At 45.5% G+C, this 12,028-nt stretch overlaps 1 protein-coding gene across 1 annotated transcript; it reads right to left on the bottom strand.

Annotated features, from left to right (window-relative positions):
- Nucleotides 1-1,445: 1,445 nt before the first annotated feature.
- Nucleotides 1,446-11,102, bottom strand: adm2a (adrenomedullin 2a). The gene is made up of 3 exons (XM_085387131.1): nucleotides 10,624-11,102; nucleotides 10,124-10,385; nucleotides 1,446-4,626 (listed from the first exon to the last, which is right to left on the bottom strand). The coding sequence occupies exons 2-3, from the start codon at nucleotides 10,213-10,215 to the stop codon at nucleotides 4,215-4,217; spliced, it is 504 nt and encodes a 167-aa protein (XP_085243257.1). The 5' UTR covers nucleotides 10,216-10,385; nucleotides 10,624-11,102; the 3' UTR covers nucleotides 1,446-4,214.
- Between the last annotated feature and the right edge of the window lie 926 nt (nucleotides 11,103-12,028).

Genomic DNA, 12,028 nt, shown 5'->3' with positions numbered 1-12,028 from the left:
TTCCTTGAGCAAAAACGTTGCGTCTCAGTGTGGACGGGAGGCCAAGACGCAGAGAAAACGATGTGTTTTCAAACGAAAGCGTATCAGTGTGGACGTAGCCAGAGACAACCATTCACACCTATGGCCAATTTACACACTGACTGCAGGTCTGTGGACTGTAAGGAAGCTGCGGTACCCAGAAAGAGCGCATGCAGGAGGACACACCTCCACGTAGAAAGGCCCGGGTCAGATGGTGGAAGAAGAAATATGTATTTCTAATTTGAATGGCCTTATAAATGCACCAGTGTTGACCCCGCTGTCCCCTCAGTTTGGGAAACTTGAGCGTTAGCACATTACCATTAAGATGAAGAGCTCACAACACATACAAATGGACTGGTTTTCTACTCTGCCAGAGCACTCAAACATCTTTATACAACATGCACCATTCACGAGTCTGTCAGAGAGCAACTCAGGGTTACTATCTTACCCAAGTATGCAGGCTGGAGCAGCCAGGAATTGAACCACCAGCCTTCCAAACAGTAGATGACCTCCTCTCCTCCTGAACTACAGCCAGTCAGCATGATAAAGGGCCACCCACCCACCCATCCACCCATTCACTTTCCTTTATCCAGCTGAAGTGTGCTGGGCTGCTGAAGCCTCCCAGCAGGATGAACCCTAGATCTGATCTGATGCTACATAACCATAACATGATAACATGGTTTCTACAGTCTCCTCTGTAGACTGATAACAATAAAGAGACTTTTTCTACTTTTTCCTCAAACATGATCAGGGTTACTTCCTTTCATCCATCATCCATCCATTACAGGGGACTAGAATCAGTGGCAGCATTCTCTGAGGTAGGATTACCTGCCAGAAGTCAAAGCACGACAGTTGTGTCCAATTCTGGGTGGTTTTTGACCGATCTTTGACTTTTAATGCTCACATCAAGTCTCTGGGCCGCTCTCGTTTTTTCCATTTAAGAATTATTGCTAAACTCAGGACGCTGTCTCCGAGAGCAAACCAGAGATGCTTGTGCATGCTGCCTCCAATCTTTGTGTCAAAGTGCTGCTCTGAGGCTTTCATTGCCTGTTTTCTGTCCTCCACTCAGCTGGGCACCGAATGAACCAATAGCTGGTGTTCTGTTGACCAGCCTCCGCCGTTTGTGACTCATTAACTCTGTGCAGTCATACGACTTCAGGCTGCTATCAGATCATATCCTGATTTCTCAAGGACTGTCCCCCCATAATGATTGACTTCAGTTAGGGCAGATGAGTCAGAACAGCCAGTCGAGGCCATTGCAACATCCGGAGAGTGGACGACGACACAAAGTGGATATGTGCTGTGGACTTCGTTAACCTAATTGGGATTTTGGAGAGGCACTTTCACAGCCTGACGTGACCATCACGTATGTCTTCACATGTTTGAGAAGTGCACACACACAGAGATCATACTGTAACTCACTCCACAGAACACCTTTTATTTCAAAAGTCAATAAAAACAGTAACAATAAGACTTTACTACAGTTCAGACTTCTTTTCCTACCATGTTTAAGCAGCAGTGGAACAACTTTGGTGATACACAGACATAAACATACAAAGATAACTTAAATACATGACTTTTTTAAATACTTTGGTTGATTATCTAAATATTCACAGGTGCCCGTGATGCTCACGGTGAAGCCACGTGGAAGGCACTGACATCTTCAAACACATTCGCAGACAGCCACATTTACACAAGTACATCAGGGCTTTTCATAAGTCTGTTACAGGGAGCAAAATTCAAGTTGTGACAAACGTTGGACAGACATGCTTTAAAGTGCTTCCTGTGATCTAAAGAAGATCGGGTGTCTCTCAGATGGAAAACAAGCAAACAAACCAGATGTGCCTGTTTGTAACAGAAACACTGTTAACCTGCCTGATTGGCTCTGGATGCTTGCTCTGTGCGGACGTATCGGCGGTCGTGGACAGTTTGCTCATACAGCCCCACATGAAGTGTGTGTGTGTGTGTGTGTGTGTGTGTGTGTGTGTGTGTGTGTGTGTGTGTGTGTGTGTGTGTGTGTGTGTGTGTGTGTGTGTGTGTGTGTGTGTGAGAGAGAGAGAGAGAGACATTCTGGAAAGTACAGAAATCAACCAGGTTGTTTTAGCGTTTGAAAAGCCTTTTAATGATCGGTCACGAGACACTGATTAGCTCCATTACAGCAGAGAGTTGCACCTCAACAAGCCTTTGAACAGGTTAAGACCTCTGATTATTGTGACCTGTGACCTCACAGCCCCCACAATTACAGGCAGGATTAGCAAAAAAAGAGACTAAATGCAAACATGTAAAAAAGGAGAAAGACATCAGGCTATAAAAGAAGCGCACACTGTAAAGTCGATTTGTCAAGTACTATCAGGTATTTGGTGATTTTAAACTAACGTCAGTAATAACCAGATATCGCTCAGTGGCCTGTATCCTTTAAAAAGACATAAAGAGTAGCCAAACATATAGTAAAGACTTGGAATAGAGAAATTAAATATATGTTTTACAGTTTTTGTAAGGTTTAACCCAATTCTAGGACTCTTGATGAGGAAACTTCGGTTATTTTCAGTCCATCGTCTGCCCACCACTTCGGACGTGAATATAAATAGAGTGAGAGGAAATGTTAGGACTTGGGTTTTTGCTATTTCGTGTACATATTTGAAACTGGGCACTGCTACACCTAACATTTTGGTTGCTCTGGTCCCTCATTACAAAACAGCAATGTAGTCGTAAAGCCTTTGGCCATCATCTCAGGACTAATTTAAACCCATTTAGCCCATTACACATCAACATTAAGGGTGTTTTACCAACTGTAACATGCAGCTGAACTTTTCTTATTCAGTCTTCCTAAAAAAGACTTCACACAGTTGGCATCGAAGACTTGGCTCATGAGCAGATTGCAGGCTTGTACAGCCTCCACTTTAATGAAACACAGAGGAAAACATTTAGGAAGAAATGCACTCATGTGCACACTCAGCAGTTTTCACAAAAGTCCTTCAGTTGGTCCATAAGACGTCCAAAGGCACGTAAAGAAGGTCAAATGTGTTTTTGGTTTCATGAGATCGATCTAGAACTGAAAGCGACTATCGAGCTACTGAGAAACATCAACAGGAACATCTTCGTCCAGACCAAGAGTCCACATCGCTCCGTTACAACTACTCGACAACACTGTAACTATGGGAACATGGGCTCATTTTTACCATTTGCCAAGCCTTTAATATCTGCACGTTTGCGTATTTCACCTTAGCGCCGCAGACAGCGGGAGACTTGGAAAGCCCCCCAGCCCCCTCCCACCCCTCACATTGTGACTGAACCTTTAGGTTTATTAAACGGCTGTCAGTCCAAAGTCCTGCCATTCTCCCTGCAGGGAGAATGGCAGCAGCGGCGTGACAGAGGACTGATCCATGACTCCAACGTTCACTGTGCTGTGATAGCCAACCAGCCAGTGCAGCTCAAAATTGAAAGCGATACTTAGGGGAGTCCGTTTGTTTGCATTCCATCCAAAGCAACAGAAGCTGACCCTCTCCTCTCTCTGTGGTAAAGTCTTGCTGAATGATGAGTTCGCAGTTCTGAGGCAACTGGAAACTTGCGACCTGCTCCAGGGGTGTCAGTGTTCAATCTGAAATTGCATGTGAGTCCAAAATTAAGACAAAGGGGGCCACAGAAAAGAGGTAAAAGGGTTCACTGAGTCGCCGACGAGTTCTCTAGGAATACATTGGTTCTGACAGGAATCCAGCTCACGCTGCAGCTTCAAATCCACATTAATGGCTTAAGTGTTTGATCAGTGAGCGGCAGGATAACCACTCCTGCGGAGGTCAGTGGGCAGATAGGACCAGGCCGCTGGATGGTGTTGAAGACAAGCCTTCATTCTTATATTAACAGGATTTAAACATCAGCCTGAGATCTCTTGGTTTCTTTTGAACGTTCCAGAGGGAGATTCAGAAAGACATCACTAACCCTCAAAGCCAAACTTTCTCATGATGGTGGGAGAAATCAGTTCAGGGGCTTGAAAGAAGATTCAATCAGTCCTGATTTAAAGTTTTAAATCCATATATTGTGCACAAAAATTAGAAGCAACAGTCATCTAAGGCGGGTATAATAAAAGTTGTGTACTACATCAAACTCTAATGCAATAACTATCAATAATACATTAAGAAACAATAAATAAATGGAGCAATAGATAGACTTGCTGTGGCTATTTGGAGGTTTTATCGAAGTCATCCAAAGCTGTGGGGGCTCCTGGGATTAATGGGAGAAGAGTCTTCTCTGCCAGTTTGGCCAATAAGCTGATAGAGCCTATGGCTGAGGTTCTGCACTTGACAGGTCCCCAGGACGCAACCCACCCGCATCAGTTTGGCATGGTGATGGTTGTGGTGACCCCCTCGTGAGTGGGCATGGCGACGAGCTCTCGGTGCCCGTCGCTCAACCTGCAAAGCCTCGGTGGACCGCACCCACGCCAAGGCCGGGGAGGCTGTCCTTGCTCCTGATGCCAGTCGCTGCTTCATGAATCCAGGCAGCCGGTTTGGGGATCGGCTCAAGGGTGAAGATGGGACCGTGCTGATAGTCTGGCTTTCTGCAGCGGGAGCGTTATCCTCTTTCTGGCCAATGAGTTTGTTGAGAACATCCAACCTGAGGAGAAAAGAGATGTCGGGTGAAAAGCTGTTCTACAGGAGTGAGAGGGATTCATACTGAAAGTGCACCAGAAACGTGAAACAACTCAAGATAGCATGAGAACATAGAGCAATACTAGCAGCTACACATAACTAAAAGTGTAAGCTAGAAGTTAATGTGTTATATTCTCAGCAGGTAGAATTGTGACGAGTTCACGAGACAGTTTTGCAGCTAGCATGCTAATTTGTGCTAACTAGAACTAGCTAAGCCGTCAGGAGTTTCTGTTTGTCCAGAAAATTCCAAAAATATCAACTGTGCCAATCACTGCCACGACTGTTAGCACAATCGAGGGCAATGCTAATTCTGCGGACATCTAATTATAGGTGCAATTTGGTAAATAAACATTTTATGCTAGCTTCTGAACACCGCACAGAGCATCCTTCAGCATCTATATCCTTCACAGGCCAAGTTAAGCTACAAACATGAAAGTTGTAAAGGATCACCCCATCCAACATGTAAAATGTAAAAAATCACACACTTTCTCAGAAACTATTGGCAAGATGGACAGCACCTCTTGTGTGATTGGTCCATCTGTACAAACAGGCTCGTGAGAATACACATGACACTAAATGATGTGTTAAGGTGTGCAGTGTGGCGGACCACTGGCTCAGACATTTTCAGCAAACAGCAGTGGCCGACTCGCCATCTGTTCTTTGTTTGACAAAAACAGTGGCTCCTTCGCTGACCTGTTAGCGCCATGTTTGCGTAGCACAGTGTGACTCAAAATCCCGAGAGAAGTAAAAAGAAACAATGACTGCTCGGTCACATTTCAGACTGTGGAATAGCTATGTTGGTCCACACACGACGCGGTGCTTGTACAAATAAAGGATGTAGGTGCCTTCGTATTTCTGTACCCGTTACCTGCTGGACTGCCCCTCTGTGTGACTATCAAAGTGATTTCTCTTTGGTTTTACAGCCTGTTGTGAAATACTGGTGTTTCTCACTGCTTGGTTTTGCTTTGGCACCAGTAAGGTTTGGGATAAGATCGCTGTTTGGTGAAGAATATCTGGCGTCACAGTGTCAGCTACATCTGTTAAAGCCACAATTTTCATTTCCCAAAGTTGCCAGGATAAATATTTTGCTGTGACACTGGGCTTAACATCATGTTGTGCCTGGATGAACTAAAAAAGGTGGAATCTTTGCCAGAGGTTTACATTTAGGATTAGAATGAATCCATCTTTCGTGTTCGCCTTTCAAAGCAAAGATGGAAAAATGTTTCACCATTTTAATTATAAAACGTGTCTTCCACATGTGAAACGCTAACTCGTGTTATCTTCTCATGAACACTCCCTGCTGAGTTCTCCAAGACTTCACAGCCTGTGGTTGGTTTGAGACTCCTCCCAGAGACGCTAAGTGCAGCTGCTGGCTCACTGTTGGCAGAGCCGGTCGCCTTTAGAGGACCTGCTATCCAACAGTGGCGATGGCTGAATAAATAGTTGCATAATGGTAGGCCGCAGACGGAGGAAAGCACTATTTCCAGGACAGGCCGCAGTCTGCCACAGTGCCACATCATCAAGTTACACCCACATGGTCTGCACGGTGAACGCTTATTTGCATAGCTGCAGCGGTGGCCCCACAACAGATCTCATAAACGCATTTACACAACCCAATGACAGGATGTATAGTTTGTATATTTCCATACGGATACTTACTGTAACCCACAGCATTTTCATTGTTTCAGGCTGGTTTTCACAGCAGTGATAATGGATGTGACTGATGAGAGTCTATAGCAGCTGTAATCTGTGGTGCTCATGACTCTTTCTGTTTGTATCCTGGATCCAGGAGGTCAAAGGTTTAGCATAAGAACATCAATCTTTTCTGACTGGGGCTGAAAAATACACTCATGCAGCTGCCATGTGCAACGTTAAGGTGCTGCAGTGATGTAGGCAATAATAACTGCCTCACATCTAAGAAAAGCATCTGGTACCCCATGGCAACCCCCCCTTGCTTTTCCTGGTCAGTAATCCAGCTCTGTTTATTGTGCGCATTAATGAGGTAAAGGGGATTATGGAGCAACGCACCGCAGTGTAGGAAAAGCCTTGTGATCAATGACAGCAGTGCCTCCGATTCCCGAGCAAACCATCGGAGCACCTGGTGCACTTAGTTAATGGTCTTGAAAAATAAATATGTGCCGGGGAACAAGCGCTGCATTTTGGTTGGGCCAACATCACCTGCAGCTGGAACAATGCCTGACCTCCCTGCAGTCTAACCAGTCATACAGTGAAGGAGACCTTTGTGTTTGGCAGGAAATCAAAGACGTCCGGGCTTCTGGTTTCTGATGTGTTGCAATATCCCAAGTTTATGGCTTTCAGACACATTTGGCTGATGATTTCATAGGACCTAACAGTTAGATTAAAGGTGAAGCCAGTACCTGTAGATCAGCCGTGTTTCCTTTTCTTCTCTATTAATGACGACGAGCTGTATTAGTTGTTTTAGGAAGTCAAATCTGGGCTGAAGTCTCTGAGCAGATTTGGCCTCCCTGCAAGTCATAGTCTAATCTTAAATTCCAGCCACAGGTCTCATGGAGGGGAAACGAAACATAAACCCAACCCTGAGCCTTCCTAAGATTGGCCCGCAGTAATCCTAACACTTCAGATTTAAACCCACTACGTTTCAAACGTACACGTTTACAGATGTTTCAAAGGGAATCAGCCATCCGAGGATGAGGAGCGAAAGCTGACAGAAATCTCTGTCTCAATGAAACGAGCTGGGCACTTCCAGCTTTCTAACCCTGGGCTGTAATTTCTATTGTTCAAGCCTTTTTGGCCTCTGAATAAACTCCAGCCGGTGAATTACATGAACTGACAGATGCCAAGTTATAGTTCACAAACCACATAATTCTGATGGATGTAGACAAGACAAAAGGGTGGTTTCTCTTCCCCTCAGAAGCTGCTTTTATTTTCCAAATGCCTTTTGAGGAACTTAAACCACACACTGATCCTCTTACATGCATGTCTTCTACTCTTACATGACGTACAGTGCATTCATGTGCAGCGGCTCTCTGTGTGAGCAGAAACCTGCTCTTTAAGGATGCGAACGTTGGAATTTAGGTCTTAGACATTAATCCACAGCGGAATTCCTGCCGGCAGCCTTCTCAACTTCAGCCTGTGCTTGTGCAGATTTACCTTGATGTGCTTGTACTCTACACATACTCCACACCAGCCCTGAGCAAGTTCAGTGTTTACAACAGGCTGCAAATCAAAGTAGACGCATAAGAAGAAGCCTGGGTTGAGGCGCTAAATTTGAAATCATCCCAGAGGAATAAAGGTGGTTTAAAGAGATGCTCAGAATCGAAACATCAAATGTCTGGACCCCAAACCAAGAAACAGCAGAAAGGCTCCGGCCATGCTCTGTGAGGTGTTTTTCTCTGATAGTCATGTTGGTGCTCGGTGAAAACGCGACAATTCGGCCCTGAAATGTTCAGACAAACTTGCAGCCCAACTTATGCACACAGGCTGATCCAGACAAAGCCGGGGCCATCGAACAAAAGCCTGACCGCAAACCAGCTTCAGAGTCTTCAGTCTGCAAGCAATGAGCTGCTTCCTACTTCCAGAATCTGGACCTAAAGCCGCTTCACTCCTAAAGCCATGTTTAACTTGTCTGGCTGCAGACTATTTTCAACTACAAAAAAGATGTTATGTAAAATGATAATGAGGGGTATGTGTTGCCGTCTTATGCTTAACAAACAATTTCTCCTCGTTTGGAAAGCGTCTGCTTGGCATTGTTACATCTCTCTGTGTCCATATCAGGACACAGGGAGACAATATGGACACAAACACAGGACGTGGAAGGAATGACAGACATCTGAGCTCAAGAGTCCAACAGACAAAAACATGTGAAGTGGTGGTGTCTGCTGTTATCATGCTGTCAGCTGGTGACAGGAACCGAACAGGATGCGTTAGGAGGGTGTCGCAGTCGAGGTCTACAGCACGATAGAGCCCAGACTCTTTCCTTTCACCTGCACGTCTCTGTAAGTGGTCAACAACAGCTCAGACCTCCTCCACAGTACCTGCAGTGCTCAGCTGCAGACACTCGGGAGTCCATTTATCTGAGATAGTCTAAAAGACAGAAGTCATGAGGAAATGTGACTGTTCTTGTTTTGTTATCAGCTTTTTTAAGGCAATAAAACAATGTTTAATTAACTACACGGAGCTGGAACTGCAGCCTTGAACATTTGTAATGGAGCAGAGGACTGATGGGGGAGCCGGCCAGGTGCAAACAGAGCTGCCCCCCCCCTTCTCTGGGTTTCAGCAGCAGCCGTTTGTCCAGATGACAGAGACGGCCACAGGAGCGCTTTCCCACCTGGAGGATCCTCTTACACTGGGTTAGATTCAAGTGCGTTTTCACATCATGGGAAACAGCAGCTTCTTCCACGGCGCTCGCTTTAAAACTGCAGAATCAGCGCTGGCACAGAGTTACGGCTCCACACCCAACCAGAAGAGGTCGCCCTTCACTGTACCTCATCCTCAACTATGCAACCCGGCACACTTACTGCCACTGTGACGAGCTCCCTGCCTCTGACCGGGTGGACGTCTGTTTGCTGCCTCGTGTCTAATGAGATCCTGCTCTGACACCAAAAGAGTGGAAAAGTACAGGTGCCATTCATCCCCTCACAATATCCTTTACAATGACCCGTGATGGTGTCTACGACTGGGCTATTCAGAATGACAAACTGGTTTTCCCACCTTTGGAAATGACATTTTCCCTGCTTGATGTCAGGGAGACCAAAGCAAACAAAAGCCCATATGTCAGTGGTTCATCATGTGACACCGAGACATAAGGCAAGAAGAGCTGGGACTAAGGCGACGTTTGGGGCTTTAGAAACATCTGAATTGTTTATAGAAAACAAGCTGAGGCGCAGTTAACTCACTTTAGTCATGTTTCAGTGGCAGGGTTAAATGTAGGTCAAAGGTCACCTACAGCTCAGGTGTAATTTCTCATCATCTCCTTCATAACTGCAAAGATCATTTCGCCTTCTAAAAACACTGAACTCACGCAGCTCTGTGGATTTCTGTGGGCTTTGACCGAGATACACTCCGTGTGGATGTGGAGCAGCAAAAATAAAGCCACAGCCTTCAAGTGTCCACTATCTACTGTCAGGCTGACACGCGTTTACACACACCAACCCTCGTGATTCAAGTTTCGCAGTGTGCGTCAGACTCACAGAAGAGTAAATATCAGCGTGTCTTTATTGTGAACTTTAGAGCACGTTATTTATCTCTGTTAGAAAAACGTTCCCAGCGAGAATATGACGCGAATAAAAACAGTGAGAAGTGTTTGAACTAAACGACGACGGGAAAGTGACGACGCTGATGTTTCTGCCCGATGCAGTGCAGCTATGAACAGCAAGATTTCAGAGGCTCCAGCTGCCTTCTTCGCTCCTCTCAGACAGCAGAGTTGCTCTGTAGGCACTAAAGTAGCACTAATACAGCAGCAGCGCAGCGGTGTGTCCTACCTGTTCGTGCCCGGTCTCTCCTCAGCCGGCAAAGCCTGCTGGAGGGAAAGCAGGCTGATGCAATACACAGTCAGCGGGAAAAAGAACCGCATCTCCGGGCCGACTCCAACTTTACACCCTCTTTCTGGGTAGGAGGGGGCGAAGTGACGGACTGGGTGAAGGTTAAATCCCAGGAGTGGGAGGAAAAATAAATAAATAAATAAATAAATAAAAAGTGTGATAATGTGTCCAAGATGGGCGGATTGGAGACTGCAGATGGAACCTTTAGGGGGAAAGTAAATAATGGGTCAATCTGCTGCTAATAAAACCAACATATATTTTAAAAAGCACGACAGTGTGAACGTCTACTCATAGCACCAGTCAAACTGATGCACCAAGAACTTTACATTATGCTGAAAAAATGTCCCAAAACGGCAAAATCCATAAAGTCACCGTGAAGTCCTGCCTGCTGTTTTATATTTGTTTTTATTTTACTTAAAAGAAGCAAAGACTAGTCTCACCTTTTAGGCAATTAGAGCTCAGAGGGAGGATTTAGTTCCCACGAATCCAAACGTGTTGGTCAAGATCAAGTTCTCCGGTTCTCTGAGCTCCGGGTGATATTGTGGGTTTAAATACTGAGAAGGCGGAGTTCACTGCCTCTATTCCTGGTGGGCAATTTTCAGAAAGGTGCTGGGAGGGTATAATATGCTAAACCCGGGAAATCCAGCGTTGATATGGTGCACAAACCCATCCCACTGCTAATCCTTTATCAACGAAAATCACAAGAAGCGCTCGCTTGTATTTGAGCCCCAGTTCTCATGTCCTTGTATAAAAGATGCTGCTGGATGTGACGAAGAACAGAGCCCTTACAGCTTTAAAGGTCCTAGAAGCTGAACACCAGACACCTTTATGTTAAACATCTGCTATCAGTACTTCAAAGCTAAAAGTGTCACCGTGAACTTAACGCACAGCTGTGAGCTAACAAGTAACCAGCACTAACACCATCACCCACAACTCCATCTATCATAATCCGCCACGTGCACGCGCAGGAAAATGCCTCACGTTTGCATGAATTTCTCAAGCAGTCAAACCCTCCTCTTCACCTTATCACCGCCTCAGCCCGCGTGTGTGAAGCAGATAGAAGGAGATGCGGGAATCTTCAGACTCTCCGCTTCGCTGGTGAGTCAGGCTATCGAAGCGGCACTAACACGTTTTCCACACGTGAATATTTCCTTCACACACTTTATTGCTGCTGGTGTCTGTTCCTGGTAGGAAGCACGCGTGGTTTTATTTGGGTTATTCGGCAGATGCTGTAATTTTCGGTTGTATTTTGTAATCTCTTCCAGTTCTATGTCACAAGTCTGAACATGCATCCTACAACTCTGCAGAATGACTCAGATGAATCCTGTGGAGATTATTCCACCTCATGAGGCAGGACTGCTGTGCGTGTCCAAGTCCCCTCCTACTATTCTTTGTCGGCCTGATGCTAATTCATACACCTGATGCTGCCTCAGAGGCAGTGGCGCAACTTTCGTTTCCAAGAAGGCGCGATGAGAGCATCCACGTAAAGACAGAGACAGGGCAGAAAAAGCAGAGACTCCGCGAGGAATTCGGAGATGTAATGTTTGTTGTTTCGCCCTTTTGCTGATGTCAGAATCCTCTCAGGCTCATAACCTCTGCATCTAAATAAACACGGACACAGAAGAACACAATAAGCACTTGGACAGAAAGAGTGCGCATAGCTGCTTTTTGCAAATGCTTCCAGCTCAGCGTGTAGAATCTTCTCTCTGGATGCAAAATGTTTCATTCTGAAGACACAAGCTGGACATCATGACATGTTTGTGGAAAACATGAAATACTGCGAAACAAATCCTGAAAAATGTGTGCTAAAGACTCCTGCCCGAATCATCCCTGTACTTGTGGTTA

This window comes from Rhamphochromis longiceps, linkage group LG17, assembly GCF_057381845.1.
Source record: "Rhamphochromis longiceps isolate RC_006_pf linkage group LG17, R_longiceps_female_GT1.1, whole genome shotgun sequence".
NCBI classification, from domain to species: Eukaryota; Metazoa; Chordata; class Actinopteri; order Cichliformes; family Cichlidae; genus Rhamphochromis; species Rhamphochromis longiceps.
This window is presented reverse-complemented; position numbering and strand designations above follow the sequence as displayed.